We start from the raw sequence: 17,189 nt of genomic DNA, 5'->3' as shown, positions 1-17,189 counted from the left end.
CAACTGTCTAAAACATGTTAGTTTTGAATGATGTGCAGAGTATGGTACATATAATTCAGTGTGCAAAGACTTGAAATGTTGGCAGTGTTTTGGAATCTTGAAGGGAAAAATCCTCAAAGTAGTTGAATATTTAGAATTACGGAATATTGGGGTTTATAGTCGGTTCAGCGTCCGACTTCAGCTCAGGTCATGATCTTGCAGTCCGTGAGTTCCAGTCCTGTGTCGGACTCTGTGCTGACAGCTCAGAGCCTGGAGTCTGCTTCAGATTCTGTGTCTCCCTCTCTCTCTGTTGCTCCCCTGCTCATGCTCTCTCATGAAAATAAATAAGGATTTAAAAAAAAGAATTATGCAATATAGAAAATTCATTGCCTCTCTTAATCCACTCTCAAAGAGATGTGTGAGTTAACAGTTGTTCTTCCCAGATTTTGTTTTTTATGCTTAACTTATATATATTTTTAAAAGAAAAAATAATATATTAAAAAAAAAATATTCTCTATTTCAGCAACCTGTCCCTCCTCTCTTCTCAACATTATGAACACTGTAATATGTCAGGAACAGATTTATTTCTTTTTCATGGCTGTATGGTATACTTTTGTGTGGCTTTACTGCAATTTAAAAAAGAATTTAAAAAAATTTTTTTATTGTTATTATATTTTTTATATAACATATAATATGTTTTTTATATTATTTTAGGCCACTTTTGGAGTGCCACTGTGTTCCAGTATGCTTTTGTCTTACTTGGGTAGACAGCAACATCATACTAGCCTTTGTTTGATTCCTGGTCTATGAATTCCCCTTTAAGAAAGGGATTTAATCTTCTCACACAGCCTAGTAGATATTATTCTGGGATGTCTAACTGAATTGCTTACTCCTTGCAGGGTGTTCCTGAAAAGAAAGTACTTCCAATCACTGTCCCCAAGTCACCAGCCTTTGCATTGAAGAACAGGATCCGAATGCCCACCAAAGAAGATGAGGTGACTCCTGGGATGGAGGGTTTTTCTTCCTTCTGCACCATCCATCTAAGCATTGCTCTTTCTTAAACGTAATAGAATTCAAAGGCAGTCACTCTTATCTGGAGTTGTCTTTAACAGTGGCAGATCATCTTTTTTGCTCCCCCTCTAGAGCAAAGTAGTTGGTAAGGGTATGAATCTTCTGGCTTTCAGTAGTAACTGGTTGCAACTTATTGGAGGCTTGTCCTTTTCTATAGCATTGAAAATCAGCCTGTCATAACTTGAATCAAAATTTGCCAAGCCTTGTATTTTATTTTGCCTGAGCTATTGTCACCATTCAGTGAGGGACTTTTAAAATTCACACTAAGCAGTTACATCCGCCCTATCCAATCTCCACCAACCCAAGGGTTGTTAAGGTTACTTACTGTGTGGTGATGATGGTTCATGAAATTGGAATACATGAACTGTCATTGATCAGGCTAGTTTCTTGTTACATCTCCCATTTTATCTATAAATATCCAGAGTTAGGGTAATTTTATAGCAGATCTCAAGCATAAGCCTTTTTATAGGTTCATTTGAAACTAAAATACACAGTAATCTTATGTTACCAGCTTGAACCCAAACAACTTACTTGGTCCTATTCTGGGTTTGGCAACCATTAACTCCCAGTCACATGTTTTAGTGGAGTCTGGAGGCTGGGTCAAAGAAGAGGCCAAGGTATATGCTTGGTTAGTACCTCTCTTCTGTTCTCCATTTTGTTCACGCTGTTTGATCTCATTTCATTTTTACAACCTTCCTTTGTAAAAACGTGAGATCCTTTAAGAGTAGTAATTGTGTTAGTCCTTCATCAAATGTTTCCACACCGGTCTCACCCCTGAGAAGTGGTAGGTAACTTAGGTATTATCGCTCTTTGATAGGAAAGGAAGCGAGGTGGGGCAACTTGGTGGCTCAGTCGGTTGAGTGTCCGACTTCGGCTCAGGTCATGGTCTTGCGGTTCGTGAGTTTGGGCCCTGTGTCGGGCTCTGTGCTAACAAACAGCTCAGAGCCTGGAGCCTCCTTTGGATTCTGTGTCTCTCTCTCTCTCCCCACCCCTGCTCTGCCTCTCTCTGTCTCTCAAAAATAAATAAATGTTAAAAAAAAAAAAAAATGAAGAAAAAAAAGAAGCGAGGTAACCTAGGGGGTTGAGTGACTTGCCTTAATTAATGCCTCTTCTCTCATGTAGTGTTTTCTGACTCTGTATTCTGAGGAGGTGAGAGAGAGCTTGTGTCTAAACTAGTTTTTCCCTTAGGAAGAGGAGGAGCCGGTGGTGATAAGAGCTCAACCTGTGCCACATTATGGGGTACCTTTTAAGCCCCAAATCCCAGAAGCAAGAACTGTGGAAATATGCCCTTTCTCTTTTGATTCTCGAGACAAAGAACGTCAGTTACAGAAGGAGAAGAAAATAAAAGAACTGCAGAAAGGGGAGGTAGGTGTTTCCATTTTCTGCAAGTAACATAATACTATCCTTTCATCTGTCAAAGATAATCTTTTATGTTGCACTTTTAACTATAAAATCACTGACTTCCTTTGATCCCTCTAAGAACCTTATGAAGTATAAATAGGGCAAGTTTTTAATAACCCTTCTGCCACAAGGAGATTAAGTGACTTGCCCATGATTGTGCTACCAGTTATTGGGAGAATATTAGGAGAATAACCTAGATTCTCCTAGGTTATTCTAGAATAACCTAGAGCCCTAATGGGCTCTTTTGAGCCCCTTACTCTTTCTGCTGTTCATACCATACTGCTTTGAAAACCGTCCTTTCCTATTTTTCAGATTCATTCAAATATTCTGGAGCAGTTCTTGCTTTCTAGCTAGAGAGACCTTAGGATTTTAAATCTTATGTTTTCCTTTCTATTAGGTGCCCAAGTTCAAAGCACTTCCTTTGCCTCATTTTGACACTATTAACCTGCCAGAGAAGAAGGTGAAGAACACAACTCAGATTGAGCCTTTCTGCTTGGAGACTGACAGAAGAGGTGCTCTGAAGGCACAGACTTGGAAGCACCAGGTGGGAGATGGGAAGAGCAGCCAAAATGTTCATTGCTTCATTGTTGGTTGGTTAGAATACATAGACCCACTACATTGAAATTCATTTGGGAGCTAACATCCTGAATTATTTCAGGGGCTCTTACTCTAAATCAGAGGTCAGTAGCCTTTTACTGTAAAAGACCAGATAGTAAATACTTTTTTATTTTTAGTATTATTATTATTTTTTTTAATGTGTCTTTATATTTGAGAGCGAGAGAGAGATAGAGTGCGAGAGACAGAGGGGCAGAAAGAGAGGGAGACACAGAATCCAAAGCAGGCTCTAGGCTCTGAGCTGTCAGCACAGAACCTGGTGCAGGGCTTGAACCCATGAACTGTGAGATCATTCCCTGAGCCAAAGTTGGACTTTGAACCAGCTGAGCCACCCAAGTGCCCCAAATTCGGATAGTGGATATTTTAGATGTTGTAGGTTGCATATGGTGTGTGTGTGTGTGTGTGTCTGTGTGTCTGTGTGTCTCAACCCTCTGAAAATGTAAAAACCAGTCTTAGCTCAAGGGCTGTACAAAAAGCGGTTACAAACTAGATTTAGCCTGTAGGCTGAAGTTTGCTGATCTCTGCTCCAAGTGATCATCTGGAGAATGTGAGAACCGTCAGGCTTTTTTTGCATCAGGAGTTTCTTTAAGATCTCCTCTATTCCATCTATTAGACTTGTTCACTACTTGTTCACTCCTTTCTGTTGGTGCTTTGATAAGAATCGGTATGGTGAAAATAGATCCTTAATATGATATGCTGTTTCCTCAACATAGTGTGCTATTTGCTCTTTGTAGATGGCAGGTGATTAAAAACAATTAATTGATTGTTGGCTGTTATAATTGGGATCTAATGCTGCCCTATTGGAAAACAATTCCCCTGAATCCCTAAGTTTGTCACTGTTTTTATATCATGATTTATCCTGGACTCTGTCCAAAAGGATCTCTGGGCTAATCTTTTTAGGAAGTCACGCCTCTTGAAGCTTAAGAGATGTGATTGCTTATATGACTGCACATACGTCCCTTGTCGGTGTTGTTCCCTAGGAAAACTTAGGACTGTTGTTTTGGAAGTAGTAGTGAATCTCTCTTTCAAGGACCACGACACAAAATGTCTGTGTGTGGCATTTACTATAATAAAAAAAAATTTTTTTTTAAGTTTTTCAGACATACACAGAAGTAGAGAGAATAGCATAATGATCTTCCATGAACCTGTCGTGTGGTTCTATAATGATCAAAACATGGAAAATCTTATTTCATCTATATTTCTACCTACTTACCTCTACACTGGGTATTTCTACCAACAAAAGATTAATTTGAAGCCAATTCTAGGTATCACCGCATTTCATTCACAAACAGCAAGTAAATATACTTCAGTATGTATCTTTACAAACATAAGTATATTTTTAAAAAGATTAACAGTAATCCCTTAATAGTGACAAATAGTGTTCTTATAACCCCACATCTCTCATAATTGTTTTAGACAGTTGAATTGTTCAAATCAGGGTCCAAATAAGGTCTACATAATGGATTTGTTTGATGAATCTCTAAATCCCTTTTTCTCTATAGGCTTCTCTACTTATATATTACTTGTGGAATAAACGGGATTTGTCTTATAAGTTTTCCACAATCCAGATTTTGGTCATTGCATTCCCATGATGGTCTTTAATACGTTCCTGTATCTTCTATGTTTCTTTTGTTGTTGTTGTTGTTTAGTTTATTTATGTTGTGGGGGGAGTAGGGGCAGAGAGGGAGAGAGAATCCCAAGTAGGCTCCATGCTGTCAGTACAGAGCCTGACTCAGGGCTCAATCCCACGAACTGTGAGATCATGACCTCAGCTGATATCAAGAGCCAGATACTCAACTGACTGAGCCACGCAAGTGCCCTCTTCTGAGATTAAGAGTCTCATGCTCTACCGACTGAGCTAGCCGGACAGTCACCTCTTCTGTATTTCCTATAAATGAGTAGTTAGATCTAGAGGCTTGATTAAATTCTAGTTAGATTCTTTGGGGGGTTGAAAGGAAGAATACTTTATAGGTGATCACATCCAAGGGTATATAATATCTACGTGTTTATTTTTGTGATGTTCAGATAGGCCTTAAAAGTACCTTAAAGATACTTTATAGTTCTCATTGGATTCAGAGGTTGTTAGTCTGATCAACTCATTGTAAAGGGTTGTTTTTTGTTTTTAAAGTTTATTTATTTACTTTGAGAGGGAGAGCGAGAATCCCAAGCGGGCTTCGCGTTGCCAGTGCAGAATGCAACACAGGGCTTGCTCTCACAAAGTGTGAGATCATAACCTGAGCTGAAATCAAGAGACGCTCAACTGACTGAGCCACCCAGGCACCCCTATAAAGAGGGTTTTAACAGGTTTGGATGAAGCCATCTGCTATCTTCATTTAGATGAAGCAGTTTAGAAACATTAATGCTTGAATCATTGAGGAGGTAGTCATGGAGAGTTGTGTTGTTGCTTATCTAATAGACTCTCTTTCTTGTAGCTGGAGGAAGAACTGAAACAGCAGAAAGAAGCAGCATGCTTCAAGGCTCGTCCAAACACCGTCATCTCCCAGGAGCCCTTTGTCCCCAAGAAAGAGAAGAAATCCGTTGCTGGTAGTAGTATATGTACTCTTGGGGGATCAGGGTAGAATTGTCAGACTTCTCAGGGAGGATGTTGGGATTCAGTTATGTCAGTATCAGCTGTGTCAACCAGAAGCCTTTGCCTAGTAGAGGATCTAGTTGTTCTCCTTTTAGAGTAGTTTTTTTGTCTTTGTTGAACACATCAGCTGTGTTGAGTTTGCAGAATGTATTGGGGTCAAATTCATAGAACAAGAGCCTGGGAAGAGGCAGCTGGCATTTTCAACAGCAGCTCTACTGTTTTACAATAGGCTTTACTCATCCAAAGAGTCGTAAGTGAGGGAGGAAGGTCCAGGATTTCTTTCTGGAGTTCACCATGAAGCAAGCCTTAGATATAAAACATTTAATTCCTTTGCACTGGGTAGGGTGTCAGAAAATTGGATTCTCCTCCTACATCTGTCTCAGAATCACTATATAGTTTTGAGCAAGCTGTTTCATCTGTATAAGTCTTGCTTTTCTCCTAATAGGTGGTTTCCAAGAGGTTTTCCAACTGTTAGGACTTTTTTCCAGATTCTAGGACTTTTTATATGTGGTTTACTCCACCTTCCTGCTAACAGGGCTTCCCTTGAGCTTAGCCTTTCTGTTGCCTTGCATGTCAGTACCACTTGCTGCGTCCTTGCAGGCTAAGTTTATGCAGGTTCTGCTTGTGCACCAATATTCTCTCTGTTTCTGTACTCAGAGGGCCTTTCTGGTTCTCTAGTTCAGGAACCTTTTCAGCTGGCCACCGAGAAGAGGGCCAAGGAGCGGCAGGAGCTGGAGAAGAAAATGGCTGAGGTGGAAGCTCAGAAAGTCCAGCAGTTGGAGGAGGCCAGGCACCAGGAGGAAGAGCAGCAGAGGGAGGAGCTGGCCAGGCTACGGAAAGAACTGGTAATTGAGCAGCACGAGCACTCACTAACCCACAGTTGTCCCTGTTTTGTGTTATCTGTAAGCCTTGCCTTGTTCCAGGAAGAATCTAGGGTGCCTACAAGGACACATAAAAGAAGAGTGAAAGCGGGAAATCACACAAACCAAGAATGGTGACTAAGTTGTGATGTGAACAGTGCTAAAGGTGTGCACATTGTGATCCATGTATCGAAGTTTGAGCCATAATTTTGGCCCTTTTTAGGAACCAACTTGTTGGTTACAAAACTCACTGTTCATGAGATATAATGTGCTAGTTGTTAAAAAAATACATTTATTCTTGATACTGAATTCAGACAGAATTTCCTCCAAGGGTCTTCATAAGGAGGATATCATGTAGTGTAACATGCACAGTGATGCATTTCTAGGACTATTTATTCATTTTTATTATTCCCTTTAGACTTAAGAAAATCAATGTGGTTTTATAATTAGACAAGAATACACAGGTAGGGAAGGACGGGAATAATGTGGCAACTGTATTTTCATTTTCCTCTTAATACTGGACTCAAATTCCTTGGCGTCATAGCACATGTTGGTCCATGTGACCCTCCATGCTAACACTAACATAATGATTTAAATATTAAGTTATTCAGAAAGAAAGCTTAATTCACAGGACTTTTTCACTAGGAGGGGCAGCAAGCGGCATTCACTGCATTAATGAGGAAGAAGAGTTTCAGATGGAACTTCATATGATTAATAAAAGGAAGAATATAGAAATATATAAGTTGTTGAGGTTTTGCCTAAAAATGCTAGGCCAGCTGCTGATACAGCTGTTGGCAGAGAGGACTTTGGCTTCAGGAAGTCTCTAGGGACAAGTTATTAAAGGGACTAGCTCTTTGGCAAAATTTAAGCTGCCATTTGCTGATTGGATGAAAAACCATACAGTCCCTGCTCTAGAAATACACACAAAACCCAGCCTTTTTTCCAGTTCTTTGGTTTTTTTTTCCTCAACATTTGGTACTGCCTCTTGTGTTTGTGCTTATCTTAGAGGTGTTACAGCGATTCTCAGTATAGGCTGATGTCAGCATCCTAAAGCACAGTTCAGTCAATGTTCTCTCGACTAACCTGACTTAATTCAGGATTGATTTTAGACTATCCAGGAGGGGAGATGGCCTTCTCCCAGCAACCCTTCCTGGTTATTGGTTTGTTTGTTTGTTTTTGTCCATGGTTTTGGTGAATATTAAGACTGAGTAAGCTTAAGATTGTACCTTGGCAGGTTCTTAACAGGTATCTCTTCTCTGCTGCAATTGTGTGCAGCCCTGTTAACACCTGAGTAATAGACAGCCAAGCTGGAGATAGACTTGATGTTCTTTAGTGCAAGCTGAGAGACCCAGCAGGACCTGAACAAAACTTGCTTGGGCTCCAAAGCACATGTGCTTTTCCATTATGCTGTGTTGCCTTCTTTTTTCCCCTCTTTGACTTGCATCTGTAAGATTATACAAGCATTTTCTCAAGAAGGAAAAATAAAAACAACTATAAGCATAGTTCTGTAACATCCTTATCACTGGTAACTTTATCTTTCCTCACTCTGCAGGTGCACAAGGCAAATCCAATACGCAAGTACCAGGGTGTGGAAGTAAAGTCAAGTGACCAGCCTCTGACTGTGCCCGTTTCTCCCAAGTTCTCCACTCGATTCCACTGCTAACTTCAGCTGTGAGCTGCAGACACCACCTGGGAACAGAAGCTGCTCTTTTCATCAAACCAGGAGCCTTCTTTCCTTGCCACAGGGCATGAAGAGAATCCATTTCTCCAGACTTTTACCTGCCCATACCAAACAGAGCATACCTGACAAGTGTGGACTCCAGTTTTGTTGAGAATTGTTTTCCTACATTATTGAAACTAATAATGAGACTCAACTCATGCATGTCACGCTCTGACCCCATGTAGTTATTTCCTGTGAACCATCAGTAGACCTTTAATAGGAGTCTTAACTCTGACTAGACTTTAAAGTCTCTGTATCAGCACAGTATAATTTCTATTGCTTCTTTGCCCCCCTCCCCCTTTTTTCTATTTTAATCAGAAAATAAAGATAGTTAAATATTAAGGTAGGATTTAAGTCATGGCTTACCTGAGGAACAACGAGTATGTCAGGTTCTTTCCTCTTCTCTGCACAAAATGAATCTAGTGTTACAGAACCCGTCACTATGAGGGTAGAAGCCTCAATGACACAACCATGAAGAAGACTGCATGGACTGACAGGGAACCTCGTGGCAGCCATCGGCAAGCTTTGGGACAGGACTGCTGTTAAGGCACGTTCTTCCCTCATCAGTGCTGATAAGAACAGGGAATGCTGTGCAGGACACGTTTGAAGTCCTCCAATAAACTGGAGTAGAATAAATATGTTTGTCTTCCCTTCCCTGATTTTGTCACTGGATGTTTTTAATTCTGTCAAGCCCCTTTGGAGGTCACACCTTACTGGGGAAATGAGTACTTTGAGAGGAAGAAGGTCCAGGAACTTTGGAACTTTGAAAAGCACAGGCTCCGTTCTTAGAGGAAAAGGTTTTGTAACTTTTTTCTGTCCTTCCATATTTTGTTAACTGCCTCCCAGGCACCACTCTGGAAGGCACTCATGTTTGTTATTATGCCTTCAGACAGTCCTGTGCCTTCTTCCCTAAATGTGCCTTTTCTTGTCTGGTAAACTTCCTTATAAGACTCAAGTAAAATCTTCATAAATCCTTCCTTGACCACCTGACCTCCTCAGGTAAGGATGATCACTTCCTTCCACCCAAATGCTTCTTGTATATTTCTCTAGTAGAACAGTTTCTTGTACTTGTTCACAAACTAGTAGAGACCCAGATACCTAAAATTTTCTTAGTCCTCAAAGACAAAAATTACCTTCGTCATCTCTGTATTTTTTGTAGCTGGCACAGAATTCACTAGGTCCTTGTTAGGTAGTGTATTTTCTTTTAGACTTGATACTATTTATGAACTCTACTAGTTATCTACTCCTGTGCTAAGGAATATAAAAGCATCCATATTCTGCCCCAGGCCAGTCCTAGGCACCAAGAAGACAGTAAACCTATTTTATATTCCTTTTGTTTATTCATTCAGTGAGCATTATGAACAGGTCATTGTAGATTCAGTGATGGATGAATTGATGACAAAGCCAAGACGTGATTTGCAGATCTCTAAGCCTCCTGAAGACCCACAAACTGATGCAAAATACAGTTCCTCTACTCATTTCCCAGAAGTTGAGTATGCAGGTCCACAATGACTTCTGTAATTCATTTAGTAAATATTTATTTGGTGCTAACTGTACATACCTTGGGACTGCTCAGTCTCCGGGAATACAGCATTGAACAGAAATAGAAGAACTTGCCTTCATGGAGCTTACCTCTTAGGAAGGCAGACAGACCATAAGCAAGTTGCTGTCTTCTCTTCTGTCACATGGTAAATGTTTCTCTGCTGTGTGGAAAGTAGACTGGGGTCGGATGGGGGGCATGTGAGGGTGGAAACAAGACGGTGAGAGCTAATAGGAGGTTGGGCTAGGTGGTAGCAGTGGAGGTGGTGAGAAACGGTTGGGTTCTGAGTGTATCTTGGAAGTTGTAACTGGCAATCTGCTGACAGATTGGACGTGGAATGAGAGAAAGAGGGTCATTAAGGAGGGCTCCAGAGACCAAGTTCTCCATCCTTTGTCCTGTGAGAAATCCAGTTCTACCGCGGTCCTCATATCTCTTGTGGATCCCTGGAGGGCTTTCATTTTTTCTGGTCCCCTCTTGTTACGGTATTTCTCCTTCTGTTCATCTCTTGGTCCCCTCTGTGTCTGTCTGTCCTCTGTAGCTTTCCCCCCTCTCATGTATCAGTAGTTTTTTGACCGTTCACAATCATTCATATATTTCCGTCTGGTATCAGTTTTTTAATATATTTTGCCCATTTTTTTTTGTTTTTTTTCAGGTACGAGAATAAATCCAGCCCTCAAGCTGAGGGTCTGGAAAGAGGGTTAGTGACAGTTATGGACCTTCGGGGAGCCTTCTACCCCATACGCCCCAGTCTGGATGATCCCACCCAGACACGCCCATTTCGGGGTAGTAATGTGTGACAGTCTGTAGAGGTAACAGAGCGGGATTATAGTACTTTAGAGCAAATAGCTTAAAATTGAGACACAGACATCCATTGCCTCCTGCTTCCCAGAATTCCCCAGCTTCCCAGTGGCTGTCTACTTCTCAGCACGGTCCGCCTAGTGTTGAGTTCTCTCTGGACCACCTCACACGACCTTCATTTCTAATACAGCTTCCCATTTCCTCCAAAGCTCAAAATCTCCACTTCTATCTTACAGAGAAAGTCTAGTTCTTTATCCCTTCAGGCCATATTCTAGAGGGAGCTTCTCTTTCAACATTCAGAGGTCATTCTGAGATTTTCCTAAACAAAGAACATGTCCTCTGATAGGAATTTACTGAGTTTTACTGAGAAATCTGGCTGTCACACTTTGCTTGGCGGTTTTGCAAATCTCCTAGCTCATGCACACAGGCAGATTGTTAGAATTCCCACAATTTCTGGGAAGGACTCTTGTTTTCAATGTTATTTTGACTTGGTCATGGTTTCCCATTGCTAATAGTCCTGGGCTCATTAACATACTTGTAAGATTACTGTTCACTCTTACTTTGGTTGGTCGCTTTGTCCTTGTGTGACTGTTGTGTTGCCGTCTTGACTGCCGTTTTATTCCTTACCGGTTCTTTATCCCTGGAAAGTGGAGCTTGAGTGGTAGACTGGCTGCAGTTGCAGCTGCCCCAGAGTTTAAAGGAGATGAGACCCGTGCACAAGGCATCGTAACACGAGATAAGATGGGACTCAGTAACGCCAGACACAAAAAGGGGGAGTTTAGACACTGCTTTTTGAGGTGAGATTGCAGTTCTTAAACATGTTTCTTTCTTTTTCTTTTTTAAGTAAAAATTGCCAAAGTCGAATGTCTTTTGGAAACAATTAAAATGCAAACCATATAAAGTAAACCATGCAAGTCTCCTTATTTCCCTACTCTCATTTTCCAGGAGTACCTCATTGACAACAGTTGCATATTCTTCTAGAATGTTTTTATGTACACACACAGATTTCTAGAGCATTTTTCTTTTTTTGTAACAAGAAGATCATAGCATTCTGCATTTGTTTTTAGTTTTAATTTGTCCTTTGAAACATTATACGTTCACATGGTGCAAAATTCAAAAGCTACAAAGGTAAAGTTCTCCACTTTTCTCCCAGCTGCTCGGTTCCCTCAGAGATCATGCTGCCAGGTGTGCTCCTTTGCAGAGATCGCATCACCATATGCATATTTCTATCTCCTCTCTCCTTTTATTTTTATGCAAATAGCGCCCTGCTTTTCTACACTCTGTACCTTGTTCTCTTCATTTATGTTCTGGATTGAATGATGTGGTTCAGGTGCTAACGTGGGCATGTCTGCCTGGCTTCCTCTCAGACTGGAGTATGAAGCCTCTTAGGAGAATCTAATGACATGGAGGTTGACCTGTAGTGGGGGTCTAGGTCCTCTGCATGATATCCTAGGCTAGTGACCTGAGGTCCCAAGGACCCAAAGAGAGGTCAGCAACACCTGGTCTTTTACTTCCTTCTGGCTTAGCTGAGCCTGGGGGGGCTTCTTGGCTTGAGTATCTGGTTAAACCTGTGTATCCCCTTTGATAAATCTTGACATTGCTGCCTTTTCAGTTTCCTTCTGAGTTTTGTCTGCTGAGGAGGTTCCTCACTGCTGAGAGTAGCAGTTAAAAAAGCTGTTAGCCACGTGGCTGGGCTCCTATTTCTGCACAGGCAGAGGCTGAGTTACAGCGCGGTGGTGTGGATCCAGGTAGGAATCAGTCAACATTCTGAGTCCTGAGCTGCCATCTGCCTTGCAGCCTGCTGGGATGCTCAGTTTAGACAACATATAAAGTTTCCTGGATACGGGACAAACCCAGGCCTATGGAAAGAGCAGGAAGGTTAAAGCGTGTGGTACTTTGAGTGGTGACGAAGGCGTAACCAGGGAGCTGACATGTTTGCACCAACGCCAAGAATTCCAGGACAATTTGTTATCCAGCTGAAGCCAGTGTGGTTGCTACCATAAAGAAGCCTGGGGACAAAACATACTTTTCCCGGTTTCCTTAGTCTTCTTGCATACCCGCTCTATTTTCTAGTGCTGTAGAGAAGGTTACTGACATTGAAAATGTTTCATGGTATTTGTCATTTTCTTTCTTGCAAGAGAGTAAGACATGGGGCTCAGGTCAAAGCAGGGCTCTTATGTGCTGAGGGTATCAGCTTCCTGAAAGGGTTTTGGCAGATGCTGACTTTTCACCCAGAGAAACCATAGTTGGAGGGGTAGGGAAAAAGCCTTAGAAAACACTGGGTTTTATCAGGAATATTTCACCAGCCTAACCTTGACCTGAAGGCATCCATTACCCTCTCCCTTTCCCTTAAAACTTTATTAGCCAGAAAGGAATAAAAACCTGGCCTGTCTGCTGTGCTGAGACCCATGCAGTTACGGGACTGGTATCCCAGAACATCCCAGGCGAGTATGTGAGTGTGCTAAGATTTGTGGCCAAGTGCCGTTGCTTGGTCTGTTTTGGCACAAAGCTATTACCAGGTTTTCTTTCAGGAGCAGGGGTGGGAGATCTAGTTTTCAAGTGGGTCAAGGTGCAAAATAGAGTCATTGGTCATAACTTGCAACATGAAAGCAGTTTGGGGCAGCATTGTTCAAGCTTGCTTCCTGGTAAGAAGAGCTGAAAAGTCTCTAGCCTGACACCGACATGCTCCCCCTCGGAGCACACATACACACACCAGTCAGTGTCCTAGAGATAACCTGCTAAGTGACTCCAAAGTGACTGAATTTGCTCTATGCAGAAAATCTTGAGTGGGTTTTATAATTATTTTTTCAGTTTTTAAGGTGGGGTTTATTATTAATTATATACCATTCAGAAAATACCTGGTAATAGGAGAAAAGAAAAAAAATCTATGACCCACCTTGAGCACTGGTGCTTCTTTGTATAATGTTTTTTGTTTTTTTTTTCTTATATAAAACTTTGGTCTGTTTCTCTACATTGAAGGATATATACATATATATATTCATTCTGTTTTTCACTTAGCATAGTAGTAACTCATATATTTCCGTATTACTGCATACTGTGTAAATGCCAATTTTAACAGTCACTTATTGTTACATTGTTTTGAGTTTGCTTCTCCCCGTTGAAAATGCTTGTTTTGCAAAGGATTTTCCTAGAGTCTATTTATAGGACAGATTTGTTTGTGCTTCCAATGTATCATGTCTGGCTCTAAACTTGAAATGGCTGTTTCAAACCATTTTCAAGCTGTGTAATTAAAATATTAAAAGGAAATAACAAACCCCTCTCCAAAGCACACTTAATGGCATTATTCTGGCATACACATTTGCAAAATGGAAAGCTTTTTTTGGCTGAGGTGATGTCAATGTTACTGGCACTCATGCCCAGAGAAAAAGTTTACTGGCCTTTGGCAAAGCCTTTCTGGAGACAACTCTCATTATGTTATTTTAAAGTCTTAAAACTCTACATTTGCAGACAGACTTACAAAGTTAATTGGTATCTCCAAGCCTGTGAGATCAGATTTGAAAGGAGAATACCCTTTGTCTTAAGTGACTCTACCTGGGGCTGTGATGTGTCTTTTGGGAAGAGTAAGAGCGGGGAATATAATCTCACTTCTGTTGTTGACATGCTGGGTGATTTGTAATAAGTCACTCTCCTTTTCTGGACTTCAGTTTCCACATCTGTCAAAGGCGGAGATTGAACTGGAAAGATCAGTAAGGCTCTTTCAGCTTGAGTATTTTCAGAATTTTTAACAGGCTGTCTGTTTTAACCACACCAGACCTACTTTCATTTTCATATTTTTCTATAGCCACCTGCTCAACCACTGCAAAAGGGCACCTCTAGTGAGCTCTCCTGCCCCTGGATTGCCATTTGAACTTCAATGAAGTATGTTGGAGACCTGTGTGCTATCTTGTTGAGGACTTTCCAAGGGTTGTTCTGGAAGCGGAAATCTAGCCCAGATCACTCCAGGGGACTAATCCCTGAATAATGTCCTCTGACACACACACATATTTTCTGATGTTTCTCTTGACCTTGGAACTGGTTAAAGACTGCACAGAATGTTCACTGAATTCTTACAGACTACTGCGAGGAAGTCCCTCCCATCCTTGGCTTTTCCAAGATGTGAGGATAGCCAGTAGTGGTTTTTCTATTGAGGCAGTTTAAGGACATCACAGTGAAACCAATGATCTTGCCTTGCTGCTCTTCTGTTTCTCTCCACCATAATCCAGTTTTTACAGTGTTCGTGGTCAAGGGGATTTGGATTGTTTTGGGGTAATTGTCACAGGCTTCAGGAAGAACACAAAATTATTTAGTGGAAAAAGTCCTAGATTAGGAATTGGGAGAGTGGCTTCTGGCTTTCTGACCTTGAGCATGTCATTTGAATTCTCTAGGCTCAATCTCCTCATCATAGAAGTTAGAATGATGTTTCTAGAAAGGACTTTCCTCCAGCTTTTCAGATGACAGTTTGCTCCCAGTTTTAACGTGACCCAAAGGCACTCTGAGCAGCAATGGTGACTGTCACATTGGGCACTTATTCATCCCTGTTGGCCAATGTGACTCAGTGTGACCATGCAGGAGTCATAGGCTCAGTATTAATTATCAGTGGGTATGTGTCACCAGGGGTTGCCAGAAGCCCCCGCTGTTTACCCAAAGCTAACAACCTGACAGGACAGGGCTAGCAGCTGCTGGTTAACAGCCAGCAAAGGGAGCAGGGAGACCTCTCAGAGAGAGACTCATGGGAGTTTGTGCAGGCAAGAAAGGAGAGGGGTTTGAGTTGAGCCTGTAGAAATCACCCTTCCTGGCTGGAGGTTGATGTCTGCACTGTAGGCTCACTGATTCTCATTTGCTCATTAGCCTTTTTTCTCGTGGTGATTTGTTACTGCAGCGATAGAAAACCTGGCACAAGCGTCAGAAGGGGCTGCCGGTACCCACTGCCCTTCACTAAACAGCTTTGCCTTTTGTGCAGCTCCCTCCCTTGCAACATTCGCTGTACTGACACCTGGGTCTGAGTGTTTCTGCGTTTTCCTCACACACACACACAACGCTTCTATTACTCGGAGGCCTCATGAAAATGGGTAGGAATTAGGCCGGAAGCTCAGCAACTTGGGCTGGGGGACTTGTCCCCGGGATAGTGGTCCTCAGGGTGTGGTCTGCGGACCGGCAGACCAGCCTCATCAGGACTAGACGTGTGAATTCTCTAGCCGTTCTGCAGACGTCCTGAGTCCGACTCTGGATGTGGGGCCCCTCCGGGGGACTGAGGCACTCCCAGGGGGGAGGACGAGTGCCGGGAGAGAGACCTGTAGGTCCTGATAGACAACAGGTTTCCCAACTCAAAGGTCCCTATGGGCCAAGGAGCCAGTAGCCATTCTCTCCCGTGACCCTCAGTGCTGAGGCCAAACAAGAGGGGATGTGGAAGGCAAGAACACTCTTCCCCTCTGGAGCTCCTCGGGGCGACACGTTTGTGAAATCCGTTCGTGTGACATAGGAGAGCTGCTGAGTTTGTTGAGTAGGTATTTATCTCCTTAGCCAAGGCTCCATTACCAGAATAAAGGAGAGCAGAAGGCTTGTCCATAGGGCCTTCCAACAAGTCATTTGACAGATGAGGAAACTGAGGCTCCAAGTTTAAGTTGGAGTGTCCCCAAAGTCACACTGCTAGTAGGTGGCAGTGTGGATCCGGGTCTGTCTGCCCCCGGGTGCTCTCTGCACCACCCCGGTTGCATCCCTTGAGTAGAGCCAGCTGCAGAGGATGGACATTCTCAGGAGCTCCTGGCTCTTTTTGGAATCGGGTGACACTTGACCAGACCCCCCTGGGTGAAGAAGAGATTGTGTCTGTCAACCTCCAGGGCCAGCAACTTCACTTAGGACCTGGGAGCAAGTGTCTTATGAAGGCTGCAGCTTGGGCCGGAGCCCTCGCTCAGCTCTCGCACTTGCCGCAGGAACCTCCAGCTAAGCATCCCAGAGGCCGGAGGCAGGCGCCCCCTCCTCCCTTTCACCCAGCAGGCATCTTCTCAGACCGTGCTGGATGCTTGGGTTCCCGTCAGGGAGGTGGCAGCTGCCAGTCAATTAAGTCACAAGCCTTAGCAGGACAGAATGGTGGCCAGGGTGGTCAAACTGCCAAGTGACCGCTGCCGGGAGGTGCTTTGCCCCGGCCCACTCCCCATCCTTCGTCTGGACGCCCCCTCACCATCCCAGGCAGGGCCCTCTTCTCACAGCGGTCGCTCAGAGCTTGCCAAGCACCCCCTGGATCTTATGGGAACCCAGTTTAGCAAATGGACCTCGAGTTTTATAAATAGCACAATGGTAGGCCGGGAAACCATCCTGTGCAACGGGACAGAACATGCATTCCCCGCTTTTTGAGCCATTTCCTGGGATCGTGTGGTGGGAGTGACTTCCTGTGCAAAGTTGAATTACTTTCAACTCCCAGGTCTGTACTCCGTACTTGGGTCTCGCTTCTACTCTTTTATGTGTCTGCAATTGTCCCCCACCCCCACTGGCCCTGCCTTCCTGAAGTGGTGCTTCCAACTCTGCTCCTGGGACGTTTCCTGTTCTTGGAACAGCTGCACCAGCCTGGGGTACCCTCCTGCTACTTGATCCTATAGGGAGGTGTCCAGTGGCCCTGGG

At 42.9% G+C, this 17,189-nt stretch overlaps 1 protein-coding gene across 10 annotated transcripts in view; it reads left to right on the top strand.

Moving 5' to 3' along the window:
- The window catches only part of TPX2 (TPX2 microtubule nucleation factor), a 60,946-nt gene extending 49,440 nt beyond the window's left edge, over positions 1-11,506 (top strand). For 7 of the 10 annotated variants that reach the window (XM_015084194.3, XM_027069808.2, XM_015084193.3 and 4 more), the window contains 6 exons: positions 879-974; positions 2,239-2,415; positions 2,849-2,995; positions 5,499-5,610; positions 6,314-6,501; positions 8,069-11,506. In XM_015084194.3, coding sequence (XP_014939680.2) covers positions 879-974; positions 2,239-2,415; positions 2,849-2,995; positions 5,499-5,610; positions 6,314-6,501; positions 8,069-8,179 — 831 coding nt within the window. In that variant the 3' untranslated portion in view covers positions 8,180-11,506. The remainder of the gene's footprint in view (positions 1-878; positions 975-2,238; positions 2,416-2,848; positions 2,996-5,498; positions 5,611-6,313; positions 6,502-8,068) is intronic. The other 3 variants (XM_053200109.1, XM_027069811.2, XM_053200110.1) reach the window with 1 other exon arrangement.
- Positions 11,507-17,189: the final 5,683 nt, after the last annotated feature.

The sequence above is a fragment of the Acinonyx jubatus genome, chromosome A3 (genome assembly GCF_027475565.1).
Source record: "Acinonyx jubatus isolate Ajub_Pintada_27869175 chromosome A3, VMU_Ajub_asm_v1.0, whole genome shotgun sequence".
NCBI classification, from domain to species: Eukaryota; Metazoa; Chordata; class Mammalia; order Carnivora; family Felidae; genus Acinonyx; species Acinonyx jubatus.
This window is presented reverse-complemented; position numbering and strand designations above follow the sequence as displayed.